The sequence below is a fragment of the Cupressus sempervirens genome, chromosome 10, assembly GCF_028749045.1.
Source record: "Cupressus sempervirens isolate cs-2001-9-10 chromosome 10, ASM2874904v1, whole genome shotgun sequence".
NCBI classification, from domain to species: domain Eukaryota; kingdom Viridiplantae; phylum Streptophyta; class Pinopsida; order Cupressales; family Cupressaceae; genus Cupressus; species Cupressus sempervirens.
This window is the reverse complement of record NC_143127.1, coordinates 351,266,751-351,282,810: the sequence shown is the minus strand read 5'-3', so window position 1 is coordinate 351,282,810 and position 16,060 is coordinate 351,266,751. Positions and strand designations below refer to the sequence as shown.

General features: G+C 33.8%; 1 protein-coding gene across 1 annotated transcript in view; it reads left to right on the top strand.

Moving 5' to 3' along the window:
* Positions 1–9,262: 9,262 nt before the first annotated feature.
* Positions 9,263–16,060, top strand: part of LNO1 (Nuclear pore complex protein) — a 169,399-nt gene continuing 162,601 nt past the window's right edge. The window contains exons 1-2 of the mRNA XM_089807749.1: positions 9,263–9,559; positions 10,010–10,221. Of these exons, the coding sequence (XP_089663875.1) occupies positions 9,388–9,559; positions 10,010–10,221 (384 nt within the window). The 5' untranslated portion in view covers positions 9,263–9,387. The remainder of the gene's footprint in view (positions 9,560–10,009; positions 10,222–16,060) is intronic.

Here is a 16,060-nt window from a genome sequence, read left to right as displayed (position 1 = left end):
CAGTCATATGATGTGAGCAGACACTATCAATAATCCATGTATCATTTTTGCTAACATGAAAGATAAGTGCCATCTCATCTCCTTCATCATCAGATTCATCTTTTACAACAATATATACCATTTCATCCTCACTGTTATCAGAATATTTAGCTAGAACACAAGATTTCTTACCTTTGTCCTTGTAATCCTTGTAGTTTTTGAATTCATTCTTGACTTTGTACTTTTTTCTTTTTCTTTTTATCCTTGTTTTCTCTGCTTGGGTACCTTGCAGCAATGTGACCAATTTCTTCACAAGAAAATTAGATCAGAGAAATCTTACCTTTGTACTTTCCTCTACCTTTGGAATATTTCTTTGCAAGAAGGGCTTTAATGACTTCAAGATCATCGTCTGAACTTTCTTCTTTTTCTTCACTTCCTGATTGATTGACCTTTGATTTCTTACTCTTTTTCTTGAGTAAGAGTTTAGGTTCAAATGCAGACTCAATAGATTTGGAACTAGGAACATAGTTGTCATAGTTATCCAACTCAAAAGTTGTCAATATTCCAATTAGAGCATCCAAAGTTGTATTGCTATTTGGATCACATCTCATTTCTTGAATAGTGAACACTCTAATTGCATAGATAGGAAGAAGGGTTCTAAGTACTTTGCTCAAAACTATTTTGTTATCAATATCTCCTCCAGATGCTTTGATTGTGCTCACACTTGCTTTGATTCTTTCCACATATTTTGCAATGTTTTCATCTTCTCATATTTTCATCTAATTAAATTGTCCTATAAGACTTTTTTCCTTTAGCTCTTCTTACATTATCATCTCATCCATAGATGTCTTTTGATTTAACCCACATATCATAAGTTGTAGTATAGTCTTTGACTTCATCAAATTCAACATAATTAAGAGGAGATACAATATCAATCATCATGATGTTATGATTTTTCTTTTTAGTAATATCTTCAACTAATAATATTATAGTAGGAGGCTTGTATTTAGTATCAAGATACTTAAAACTTGAATCACTAATAGTTTCCAGATGTAACCTCATAAGTCTTTGCCATGCTACAATATTGTCTCAATTCAATTTGGGAATCTCTCTTCTGCAAGACATCTCAATCTTTAGCTTAGGTCCTTGAGACCTTCTCTGCAAGCACCAAAATCTCTGATACCAATTGTTGGAAATATAAGAAGAGTAACTGAGAGGGGAGGGGTGAATTAGTTACCACAAAAATAAATTGATGTCAGTACAAAATAACCTCTGAAAATTGAACTCAGTTGAAGCTCGACAAACACATAAAATGTTGTGACTCGGCAAGCACTAAAAATGCTCAGCAAATACTTAACATGCAAATCTTAAGATATTATCTATAATTATTATTATTTTATCTTAGGTGCAAACAAATAAGAAACATAGCATGAACACATTTGACACCAAGATTTAATGTGAACACTCAATTTGGGAAAAACCACCAATTGTAACTAGTTACTATTTTTCACTCTTCTAAATTGAGCCCTGTTAGGAGCCAACCCTATTAAAGGTTACAAAACACACTGTTAGATGTGACCCTATTAGAAGATTTAATCACCTTATTAGGAGTGGCCTTGTTGGAGGTCTCTGGACAATTCAATAGAAATGCCGCCTTGTTAAAGGATTTACAAATAGTTGTTAAGCCAACTCTATTAAGAGATTTAGATCACTACTACAATAGTTAGAGAGTAACAATGAGATGACTTGATTTGGATGCAACTGAATTGCTGGTTACATATCTCAATTTTAACTTGTATACTTGATCCTTCTTGATTGAATGTGTCTTTTCAACTTCTCAAGAATGTTTCTTCTTATCCTTCTGACTCACTTCCTCTTAGCATCATTTTATTTTAAATTATCTTCCATGCATTCACACACTTTTAATTCTCAACTTGAACTTATATTTATACCTTTCATGTTGTCAAGTCGGCTAGAATATAACTTAGAATAATTAATATTCATTTCCTCAGTTAGCTAGAACCAACAGATAAATCAACTGAACTTAATATGCCAAAACAAGAGAATCCTTTGTTAGCTAACCTTGCTCAGTAGACATTAACTCAGAAATGATTTTCCCATGTTAACTAAGTGAACTCCGAGTGACATTAACTTTGCAAATATGCAGTGTTGACCGAGTGAACTTGGTGGATATTGTCTTCTAAACTAGGCAAACTCTGGAATGCTTGGCAGACACATAAAACTGTCTTCAATGCTCGAGTGAGCTCGACATAACTGATTGGTGATGATATGACATTTTGTGTAACATTAAAGACAATACACAATTTAATTAATTGTTCCAACAATCATAAAGATGTCTTTCCATTGCCAAGTATTAACATGACTGTGGACCTGGCAGCCAGACATAATATGTTGTCTCTCATGAACAGATTTTTAGGATATAACCAAATCCACATAGAAGAAAAATATCAACATAAGACAAAATTCACAACCCAATGGGGTACCTTCTGCTACAACATGATGCCCTTTAGACTGAAAAACACAAGGGTAACCTATCAAAAGAGAAATGGTTGTCATTTTCCATGACCTTATTCATAAGACTCTTAAGTATTATGTGGACAAAAAACATATTAGTCAAATCAATCAATGCCTTGGACCTCTTGCATGACACAAAAGATATATTTGATTGTTTGGTAAAGTAATCCCTCATGCTAAGACCCAAGAAGTGTGTCTTCGGTGTTATGTTTGGAAAACTCCTAGGATTCATCATATCATGACAAGGCATTGAGATTGATCCCTAAAAGGTTAAAACTATTATGTACATGTCTCCTCAAAAGACAACGAGACAACTCTACACTCTCCAAGGAATGTTACAATCAGTTAGAAGGTTCATTTCATAGCTTGTAGACATGTGTCAAACATTCACACACCTACTGAAAAAGGATTAGTCCTTCAAATGGGATCCTATATGTGAACACATTTATGAGAAGATCAAATAATATCCAATCAATCCACCCATTTTGGCTCTACTATTGTTGAAAGACCTTTAATCTTGTATATATATTATCTACTATGACAACACTAGGGACACTCTTGGCCCATCTAGATGACGATGGTAAAGAAAGGGTCATATAATATAAAAGTTGCACCCTCGTCGGCTATGAGTCCAACTATACTCCAATTGAAAATATGTATTTGGCAATGGTTTTTGCCACTCATACACTTTTCCACTACATGCTCAGTTATACAATAAATCTCATCTCTAAGATCGAACCTTTGAAATACATGCTCTTATGCACATCACTCATAGGATAGCTAACAAAATGGGCATGCTTCTCAACACGTTCAATATTCAATATGTGGATAAAAAAATAGTAAAAGAACAAGTTGTCACAGATCAACTGGATGATGCTCCCTTGGTTGATGGTTATCCATTGGTTATGGAGTTTCTCGATGAATATCTATGCATAATCGAGGATCAACCTCCATGGAAACTATACTTCAATAGGTCATACATATCTCATGGATTCAGGGTAGGGATATTGTTGGTTACCCTTCAAGGCGACTACATCCCAAAATCCTTTGAGTTAAGGTTCCAATGTATCAACAACATATTGGAATACAAGGCCCTCATCATAGAACTAAAATAATAATTAAATAAAACATAATAGAGTTACAAGTCTTCAACGACTTACAATTGATCATCCAGCAAGTCCTCTATGAGTATGAAACAAAGGATGATAAGTTATTGTCGTATAAAGAATTGGTTGATCAAATGAAAGAGAACTTTATCAAAATCATATTCACACAAGTGTCATGACTAAAGAACTAGGGTGTAAATATAATAGTAGTTGTCAACTTGCTCCTTAAAATTCCCTAAGAAGCTTCACAATATGAGTTTTTAGTTGAGCAATTGCTTGTGTTTGCATATGAGAACGAGGAATCAATAGAAGTATGCATTTTAGTTGGTCCCCAATCCACATGGTGCCATGAGATTCACACTTCATAAAAGACACTCATATCCCCCCACCTCACATGCACACAATGCCATAACCCAATTCATAGATCCTCCCACTGCATTATCGTAGCAAATAACCTATATTATCGAGGCTGTCATGATACATTCTCTAGGTGTTTAGACCAAAACAAGACCACAATGGTCCCAAAGGAAGTACATGCCAAACCTTGTGGTGCTTAAATAAGCGATATAGTTTTAGCTAATAGAATCCTAATTGTTGGGTACTACTGGCCCACTATTGAACATGACACTTGTAAGGTTTCCAAAAGATGCCCACCATGCTAGCAGCATGCCACCCTGATACGAGCTCCAACATAAAATATACAACCTATCACACTACCATGGTTATTTTCATGCTAGGGATTTTATCTCATCGGTATCATTGCACCTTTATCTTCATAAGGACACAAATGGATTATCATAGCTATATACTATTTCACAAAGTGGGTTGAGGTAGTTCCTCTTGTTAATGCCACAAGAGTTCAAGTATCCAAGTTCATCCTCTACCATATTGTCTATCACTATGGTATCCCCACCACCATCTTTATAGATTATAGAGGCAACTTCAAGAACATGAATATGTAAGAGTTATGCTCCTTCCTTTGCATCCGCCATCACTTTTCCAGCCCATACTTTTCTCAAGGAAATGGTTAGATTGAGGCAACAAAAAAAAACCCTATTAAAAAATCTCAAAAAGGTTGTCAATGATTCTAGCCACAACTAATATTTGCAAATCAACCCCATCCTATGGGATTACCACACTTCATTCTACACATTCACAGGCACAACTCCATACTCCCTAGTCTATGGTGTCAAAGCAATCCTACCTATAAAGGTTGAACTCCCTTCCTTGCACATATCTTTGCAGGGCCAAATATCTGATGAAGACTACAAAGTTGCTAGAATCACCTAGTTGGATTTACTTGATGAAATAATGCATCAAGCCTATGACCACCTCATGGTATATCAAAACCAACTCAAGAGGAATTTAGAGAAAAAGTTAATCCTCAACACTTTTAGGTAGGGGATATGGTGTTAAACGAAAACATGAAGGTCCAAGCAGATCAAGAAAAGAAAGGAAAATTTGAACCCAGTTGAATCGACCTCTATGTTGTTATAACATCATTTGGCTTAGGAGCATATTAGTTATAAATTCTAGAAGGTGAACCTTTGAATGATCCTACAAACATCATTCACCTCGAGAAGTTCTACACCCAAGCCACTCAATATACCTTGCAAGTTTTGAAAAAACACAAAAACATTTTTAAAATGTCCTAAAAAATCATCGTCATGGTGAAAACTTGGCAATTCAGGCACCTTAGATAGGTATCCTGGTGAAAACCTAGCAATATACACCATATGTACTCCATAGTTACTCATTATCTAATAACATTCCATCCCAAATCCCCACCCCTCCATCCATCCACTTCCAATTCTTCCATGGTGTTACAACATCACACAATATAAATACATGTACTACTATCCCAAATCCTAAGCATGGAAACACAAATCAAAATAATGTACTATATCATGATAGTTTCACGTTATATCATAATCAACTTTCACATGTACTATATCTAGTGTACATTGTCACTCGCTTTCGTCATTGCCTTATCCTAAGCTCTTCAAAATTATATCATATAAATCCAATTCCTCTATCTTATCATATTGAGCTTTTGTACAGTGAGCCTTGTGTAGATACCTTGTTCTATCGGTTATATATGTCCCCTTGACACGTGTTAGTTAGTCTCAATGTATATATCCTGATTTTTGTGCCAAATTGTGTTTAGTTAAGGTCTTTAGTTCTCATAGCTAAACGCTTCAAAAAGTCCTCATGTGAGATTTGTTATTCTAGAAAGCATTTTCCTAAAGGTTTTTTGTTTGTTAGTCCTTCCATGGTTCTAGATGATACCAATAGGTCCTTGCAGGATGCATCCTTCCTCATGTCTGACCTTGGCATTTCAGTATCCAGTCCTACCGATCTCTTTGGCAAAAGGTTGATTTTCCTTGGTTTACTCTTTTTTGGATTTCAAATTTTTTTCTTGATTATTTTTTTGAGCAATCTGGTTGTTCTCTCCTCAAAGTCACCATGATCTTTTATATCCCAATGTGTTGTGATTAGGACAATTTGAGAACAAGGTCTTGATTAGTTTTTGTTTGTTTCTTTTTCTACTTGTGAGTCAAACATATATGACCCTTAAATATCCAAACATGCGATCACCTGTGGTTTCATGGTGCACTTGGGAAATGCCATTTCTCTATGGGTTACCCAGTATCATTTTCTACTCTAATTCTTTTGGGATTCATGTGTAATGTTGGGGTAATCCTTGCGTGTCTTTTTTGAGTTAGTCTGTGCAATGTTGGTGATAAGGCCTTGATGTTCTTGGCAACCTTGGTACGTCACCAACATTTCTACATCAAACTAAGTGCTCAACTACATGGCATTACTCCTTGTTAGAGTACCCTATGCTTAAGCTTCAAATAATTCTCTCCCCCCATCCCCAAAAGGAAACAAAGCAAAACGTCCATTTTCAGAATCCCAAAATATCCAAAGTAAAGCACTTGATCCCAACATCCTATCTAAGCATCCGATCAAAATAAGTCCTATAGTCCAATATCCTACAAATTCCCACAGTCCCAAAGTATCCAAAGTTTTTGATCCCCCCCATCCCTGAATGACTATCCTAAGGGTTCAATTTAAAATCCAATCCCCCCATTATTCCCCACGTATCCCTGATTCTTCAATCCCCATGCTTGAAGTTGTGCAAATGGTCTCCCCTTATATCATACTCCCGTAGTGAGACTATGAGCCCCTCTTAGCCCTCTTTTCACCCTCAAGTATCCTCTTTCTCACCCTAGTTTCTTTCTTTTCAAGTTGTCGTTGAGCCTCCTTTTCTCTCCCCATTGCCTTCTCAAGTAGGTATCACACAGTTGAGTCTCTCCTCTTTCTACTTGAGACTAGGGCAACTCCGATGCTTTAAAAATATTCTTTGTGTTGTCTATCTTCAAACTTTTTTGAAATAGTATTCTCCCAACATTATATCAAAGTGAGGCAAAATGTAGACACTTAAATCTGACTACACAATTAAGTGATCTTATTAAGTCATCTCCTAAGGCATTATTGATGAAGTATTTAATGTTTAATTAATCTATGCTACCCCCTAGTTAATTGATTCAATTAATTGAATATAATTAATAATTGAATGACAACCTGTAGTTTGATTTATTAAGTAAACCCTTATTCTTCTATTAAATTAAATAATTGTGCAAGACTATTAATTTAATTCTATTTTCCTCCCAAATCCTAAAACCTTAACCAAAACCCTTAAACCAATCCTAACCTAGAGGCTCAAATAGATAAAAATCTATAAAATTTTGTAGATCATATTATAGAGCAAATCTAAAATTACCAAGGTGGAGATTAATGCAAAATAAAGGCCCAAAAACTTTAGTCTACAACTTAGATGGTAGGGACTAAAAACTAAAATACTAAATTATATTTACCTTTAATAAATTTTAATTATAAATACCATTTTATAAATACATAACATATCAAATTAAGGTGTACTAATATTATGTGAAATTACAGTTTCAAGATTAAGTTATATATGGTGGTTTTAAAAAAAAAATTAAAAAAAGAAAGTTGCTTTTATAACAACTAGCTTTTTTCAATGGAAAACAATGATATATAAAGAGCTAATCATTTTCGACTAAACTGCATACATTTAAGCTAACAAAAATGCCCGCAAAATAGTTAATATAGATAAAAGTATATGATTAATCAAATATTAGATGGGGGCTAACACAAGTATAATAAAAAACCTCCAAAAGCAATAATGTTTTGTTCATTATTAACCATTAAAACTATTCTAGATGTATTTGCTAATGACTCAAAACTCCCAATCATTTCATAAATTTTTGTTCATATTGTAAAGCCATTGCCTTCCACAGGTTAGTGTTTCTTTTGAATGGCTAATTGAAAATATACAATTTGGAATCAGCAAGTTAAGGAACAATGCTACATTTTCATATATATAAAGGTCCTAGCCTCCATGTCCTTTGCCTCTACTAATGGGTCAAGAATTGGATATCAAGTGATCCCTCCAATAAGTTGTTGTGGGAACTACTATAGTTGTTGGGTGTTGTGTCCGAGTCTCAATGTGGTTGATCATCCGACTTTCAAAATAAGCTAAGCATCATTAGATTTCTCAGCCAACTATTGGTGCTAAAATGGATGAATTAATATAGCTAAAGAGGAATAACTTTCCTTTGATAGGACAACCAATTGAGATCATAGGATCTCCTAAGAAAATTGCATAGCATAATTTGTAATAACAAATAAGAATATACTGAAAACCAAAAAAGGAAACAATATCTGTCATCGTGTCAGAATGCAAAATCTAATTAAAAAGTCAGAGTAAAATAATAGATCACTTGAAAATTCATGAAATAAATAACAACAAACAAGAGTGCCTTTGGAGTGCCCTGATCGGTTTTGGGAAAGGTTATGAAAAATTCTCGCAAACATTCAAACATAAGTGCCAAGAGCTATGCAATAAGGAATAGTAACCATGGCAATGTGTTAATAAAACATAAAATAAACCGAAGTGTCCATACTCTTCATAGGTCAATTTAATTTGAAAAATAATATAAACCATTCAAGAACTCCCAATTTTATAGATGGAAGTGAAAGGACAATAATAATGTAATAATAACAACATTAGCCCAAATGTCAGTTGATTCCTGCAAATGAGACTTGTCAAAGATGTAACTACCATCTGCCTTAACATGTTGTGCATTGCCACTACCTCCAAATTATGCAACATTTTGTGTGTGTAGAGAATCAAGAAGATCACCAGAGAATCAAGAAGATCACTAGATGAATGACAAAATATGAATTTTAGAAGAAGAAATTCATTTTAATAAATCGAATTTTGTAGACCATAATATAAAACAAATGCTGGACTTTTAACAATTACAAAGATGAAGACTAATGCAAAATAAAGCCCAAAAACTTTATTCCCCACCTTAGTAGCGGGGCTAAAAACTAAAATACTAAATTATATTTACCTTTAATTTTTTTAAAATTATAGATACCATTTTATAAATACATAGCATATGAATTGATTAAGGTGTAATAAAATTATGTGAAATTAAGCTGGGTACGGCGGTTTAAAATAATTCTTTAAAAAATGAAAGTTGCTTTTATAACAACGGGCTTTTTTCGATTAAAAAAATGATATATAAAGAGCTAATCATTTTCGACTGCACTGCATACGTTTTAAGCTAACAGAAATGTCTGCAAACTAGTTTGGAAATGCAAGAGCATAGCCGTTATTCTGTGTTCTGTTTGGAAGATTTCATTCTGTAAGTCTACTTATCTGGGTGAAATGGAGATCACGGAAGGGCAGAGGAAGGCTACAGATGACGTTATTTTCAAAAGGATCGGAGTTTCGATTCCCATTACTTCAACTAAAGATAAATTTGATGCCAAGTGTGCTCCGTTGCAGGCACTCGCTGTATCCAACCAATTTGGCCTTGTCTTTGCTGCTCATACCCGAGGTAAAGCTATAAGCACCTAGGGCCTAATACTTTTTTTTTTTGAATGTGGTGTTTTTTTTAAAACACCTCCCGCCTTGTTGCTATGACCAAGGGTTTCTCCGCTACTGAATTTACCTGCAATTTCAATCAGGCACTGCTTGTTGTTTCTCTGACAATTCTTTTAGGGTTTTCTCATGCATTGCTATTATTGTATCTATTTGTAACGTTATTTGTAATTTAGCTTAAAAGTTCGATATCGTTTACTGCAGGACATGTTTTATAGTCTGTATTAATGCAATTCTTTTGCTATACAACGCCAAGGGAAATATTGTCTGTTATAGCTTCATTATAGGGGCTCTTTTATTTAATTGCTTTTGATTATGCCTAAGGGTTCTTTTTATGCTTTTGATTTATATGGCCCTAGCTGATGCTTAATGTGGATATGGATTTTTGAAATATGGTGCGAGACAGGATTCTGTGTTACTAAGACTGCAGAGCTTCTACGAGTTGCAGAGGATGTGAAAGGTAATCCACATAAAGAATTGACAGTTCAGGATGCAAGCATTGTGGATGTGGCACTTGGTGGTATTTCCCTTTTGACACTGTCAAGTGATGGCTTAACCCTTGCTGCTTGTGTTGGGGGGACAGCTCATTTTTTCAGTGTTCCTGACTTAGTTCGTAAGGTTTGTAGCCTTTTTTCAATCATTCTTTTTTTGTTGTTTGCATCTTTTATTATAAGGTAAATTGATGACGCCAAATTTTTCATTATTCTTCTATGATAAGATCTTAAAAATGGCATTCCATCTTGATATGGTATCGAATTTTATATATTAAGCATTATGTGTTACAGACAAAGATTGATTAATACGCACTTCCCATCTTTGCCTAGGGATTAATATGAAATGATGTACTTGAGTACAAATATCTTGCAAAACCTTTCTGAACTTTATAATTTCTCGAAAATCTCTCTCTTTATTTGCAGTGAAATATATACCATGCTAGGTATGGATTCAGCAGGCTCAATGCCAACTTGATATTGTACAGAAGCTACTAACCTCAATATGCTGTGATCACCTTGAAGTGACATTATTGGCAAATAAACATAAACTGCCTTTCTTTCAAAGTTTATTAAACTGCTGCAGCTTAGCCTTCTTTTGGTAGGGCAAATTATCATAGCTGATATTAAAGTTTTTATCCTCCAATTGCAGGCTAGAAGGTTTTTGTGCTTAGGCTAAAAGAACAAAAGTCTGGTGTGCCAACAAAGAGTAGAGTTTAGAGCTTCCCTCCAAAAGACTCAATTCTTCAACTTTCCTTCATGACCTTTTAATATGAAATATGGATGTTTGAGAAAAAATATGGATGTTTGACAAAAAATATGTAAAAAAATCAAATTATAAGAGACCTTTTTATATTATGTTTTAACTATACTTGAGTCTCTTTTTATTAAAAAATATCCAATTACCTTAGTGAAACTCCCAAAATTGGCAGAAAATGTAAAATGGGCACTTGGATTTCAACTTGGTTTGATTATGAAGAAAAGGACATTATAATTTGTCCTCACCAAGATTGCTTTGCCCTCAAGCAATCACAATTAGGATGCTTCAAAATTTCTTTTCCACTTGATTGAGTCTTTTTGAAGATATTAGGAACCCGAATCAATCTTGAAAATAGTTGAATCTCTCTAATGATGGTATTTCTTTAGATTCCTATTTGTTGGTAAGACTTGCTGATTTGGTTTCATAACAATTTGTCTATCTTTTTGTCAAACATCTTTTCTTGACTATCCATATGGCCTGTGAAGCCTCTTGAGTCACCCAACTCTATTAATTACTTTTTCTTTTCAACTTCTTTCTTGGGGGTTGTTTTATGAAGAATTGTTTCACCATTCAACTTTGATTCCTCTACTAATAAATGTCTTCGCTCTATTTCAAGAACTAGATCTGCTTCTATCTCAAAAAGTGGGTTATTAACTTATTTGCAACCTAGTGGAAAACTTGTAAGTTAAAATATTCCACTTATTAGATTGGAAATTAGTTTCTTGATCAAGTCATTCATAGTGGCCTAATTCTAAACGGTTTTCAGAATCCATTGTTGTTTGATTCCCAATTAGTATTAACAATTTCAAATTGCTTATTGTTAGTTGTTGATCTAACAATTTCACCAAACTCAAAAGTAGTGTTGGTAACTCTTGAAATCTTTTCTTTAGCTTTGTGCTCTGATGTGTGTACTGTTAAGGGTGTAGCTTCAGTCGGATTGATTCAATTTGAGATACATTATTGTTATTGGTAAATCATCATTTCTTATATATACTTATTCATGTTATATATATATATATATATATATATATATATATATATATATATATATATATATATATATATATATATATATATATATATTTTAATACATATTTGTTAATATATTAATTAAATGATGATTAAACCATAGAGACATGTCTCCTCCTCCCATATTTATATGAGCTTCAAATCTGCATTTGGAACACACCAATACAATGGCATTGTAGAAAAACGATCTCTGTTACTCAACATGGTATCCGAGCCAAGTTGCAGATGTAAGAAACATTGAGAAATAAAAGGAATTATAAAAGAGTATCAATGAATACATTTCTACCAATGAATGACATTGAAAGGAAATAAATCAGAAACATTGATCAAGTTTTTTTTTGGTAAGTCATCGAGCACCATGATAAGAAATGGGGACGCAAACATGATGAATTCTATCATAGGCAAAACATTTTATAAAAGCTAAGACTATCGCTACTAATATAAGAATTAGAAAATCAGATGTCTAGAAGAATTTTCACAATCAAATTTATGTGATCTCTTATAAAGACATTGAAATATTGAAAAGTATTGGGAGCGATATTGTGTGCGACTTTTTCCAACTAAAGTTTTGATGAACCCCCAACATCATCAATAGATTATAATATTGTGGGCCAATCAAATTCCAAATGTTACATGATATATACAACGTGTGAAAAACTTACGATTTTGCATGAAGATGAGATAGCAAATCTCGCTACTGATTGATTAGTATCTTAACAATCGAAGCTCTATATAAAGGATTTGGCTAATTGTCAATAGACAAGGCATGTTAAAAGTATGACGCATTCATCATAGATTCACCACAATAGTCTATGACTCCCATACTTGACTGTCATCGAAGAAGATGAAAAGGTGGTTCTAAACACCATAAAGTCATTAATGACACACCAGATGAATTGTCAAACGTTATAGGCATTAACCATTTCTCACAAAAGTTCAAGGATTCGCTTATTGATAAGTTTAAAATTTTTAAGTTGAACTCTAGAATTCTCTATTAGTATTTCGCTTGCCTATGTATGCAAGTGGAAGCACTTGATTAGGCCCATAAACTGCACAGATCACTATGGGAATGTTAAACAATTTCTCTGTATTGAAAGTAGAGATGTAGAAGGGAGTGGGGATTGTCAAAACCTAAATACTTGTGGTTAGAGTGATTAGCCCAAAATGGATATATTTATGATGAAGTAGAGGAACAAATGTGGATGAATATATTGAGAGTCTATACTTGGAATGCGATTGGAGGCAAGTAATGGATTCTCTCGAGTCTATAAAACTGCTGTGTGACAACAATTTTGTTTCATTTGCAAGAATGTGTTTTCATGTCGATGGAGTGCTGTGGTACACAACAAACATGTATAACTCTAGCTCTACCTAGCAACGATGCCCAAAATAATACTCTTAAAATAGTTAGAGACAGACTTTTACCTTCAAGTTTGACTGATAGCCGATGACTCAATTTGCAGAATGATACACTCACATTCTGAAGCTATATTGTCACGTGGGGCATTATTCGCGATGGAGTATAATGTTTGAACAAATTGTTAAATGAATATGTTTCTATTGGTTGAATTTTGTGGGCTAAATAAATAATGATTTGGAAGGTGGCAAATATGAAACATGCATCCTATGTGGATACTTCCATGACCACTTTGGCATAGCAAATGGAAAGATGATAACAGTCATATAACCATATAACCATTTACTTCTGTGGCTTGGACTCAGCCATAAGTAATTCACGTATGACTTGCATTTTTAAGATATGGAGCAATACCACTTTCAAAGTTGTGGCATGTATAGATAAGAATTACATTTAAATCATATAAAAATTTTAGTGAGAAAAAGAGAACTCAAAGTAATTGTTATAAATTTCCAAGACAAAAGAGTCCATGGCGGTACAATGACTACATTTAAAGATAGTGTTAAACACAGTCATAGAGAAGTATTGTTAAGCTTTTGTCATGAGTTGGCAAGCTATGGGTAGAGATTGGGCCTTCATTAAACAATCAAGGAATACCAATTTAAGAGGTGGCGCTAAAATCTACTACATCATCCACTGCTATCAATATGATGTATGAAGCATCAAAGCATCATTGTCACAATTATAATATGATTACAACTACTCCTTATGTCAAATAATTTGAAGATCCCTGTGTTATGTTAAAATTAGTCTTGGAGACTATCAAGGCTATAGTCATTTAGATACAAATTTCTTCATGCAAAGTGAAATCAAGCAAGCGTTGATCCAAGTTATCCATATGGTCATTTTGGAGAACTAAGCATTCCTGTTGGCTAATTATTCCACGCATGGATATTCATATTTTTTCTTTGATAACAATGAATACCTGATCTGTCATAATCCATCGTTCAAGGCAAGAGTGATTGCTATTGCAAGAAAATTTGTATTCTATTAGCATTAAATTATGGACAAAATTTGGAGCAACTTACTAGCATTGACAAAATAACAAAGAAGAACCGGTGTCAATGATACCAGAATGATTCTTGATAACATTAGTTCTTGTGGGTCTTTTCTCGGAAATAAGTGCTGCCTTTCCAATAGGGTGATGAGGAATTCTTTAGGAATATGGAACAAACAAAAGGAAGAAAGAAGCAAATTGCATTAGGAAGGAATGAGCATCTTGAGGTAAGTATTGGATACTAATTTTATTTGCATATCGTAGTCTTAGCTATATCCATGTTTATAATATAAGATTTTTTTTATGCTCTTGTTCTTTTCCTTGATCCTCATGGATAATTCCTTGCAAATAAGTAAAAGAACACAAAGAAGGTTGCCATATTTGATTGTTGGACGATATAAGAGTGGGGATTTTACAATAAGGGGGGATTTATAAACAATGTTCCATTCCTACTTGAATCATCTTTTGAAAGGAGATGTTCTATTTTCAAATGTCTATGGACACTCATGTGTTGATAAGTATTCTTATCTTTTACATTTATCTACTCATTATAGTCTTTGTTACTTGTATTTATATATGTACTATATGAGTTATTTTCTTCGATCTTTTCCTTTATGTCTGGGCATTTTTCTTGTAGGAGAAGAAGGTTGGTACTTTACACATGCTACTAAATATTGTGCAGACTCAATCTAACGACAGCAACTACAAAGAAACTTTGATCTAGAATTCATTAGTTATCTGATGATTAGGTTGGATAAAAGGAGGCTCTTGAAGCAAATATCCTTGATGATTGAGATTATGAGTGTCTTCTATATTAAGAGGGAGTTTGGCACTTCTTCAAAAAACAACATAAGAGATTAAGAAGATTAATACTTAGAGGGACTCTAAAAATACATATGTATGACTACATGATTTAGATGGGCCTACCCTTGTGTACATCATGAGGAAATAACAACTTATCACGATTAAGTGAGAAGATTGATATTAGATTCAGAGGGAGTCTGACAAGCATCCTTGGGTGAAGAGAATCTCTAAGGGAGTAACTAGAGGATTTGACTTCCCAAGATCATTGTTCAGAGGGAGAATTTTGAGGTGCAATCTTTTGTTAATGATCTCTTCTCTATAAGGGAGAAGGTCGAAGTGAAAGTCTTTGTAATGTACTCTCCTCTGTGAGGGAAACGTTTGAGATGAAAACCCTTGTTCCACCCTCTAGGAATAGCTATGGTGGATCCACCCTCTGACTTGGTTCATGGTGGATATCATTTGAGTTACTATATGATGTTGTTATGATTTATGTCATGAAAAGTGACGATTTCATTTGATATATGTGTGAGGTTGCTATTGGAAGGTGACGATCTTAGCAATAGCTTGACCATGTTATCATGATAGACGTCATTAAGTTGTTGTCCTGGAATGTGCCAGTAATCATGTTAACAAATTGTATCATGATTAACTGCATTAAATTGTTGTCTTGGAATGAGCCGGAAGTCATGATACTGTGGTTGTTGTGTTGTATTCTTGATCCATTGTCATGATAGACTACATTAAAATTGTTGTCCCAAATTGTACCAAAAGGCATGACAATAAGTAAATCATGATAGTCCTGGAATAGTCAGAAATCATGAGATCAAGACTAACTATCTGATTGACTATGTTTTGTGTCCCAGAATGTGTTAGAAATCAGATAGTATATATATTATTAAAGGGATATAATTGTGTATAAGCATTTTTATGCAAACTCGAATATGAGATTAAGAAATTGA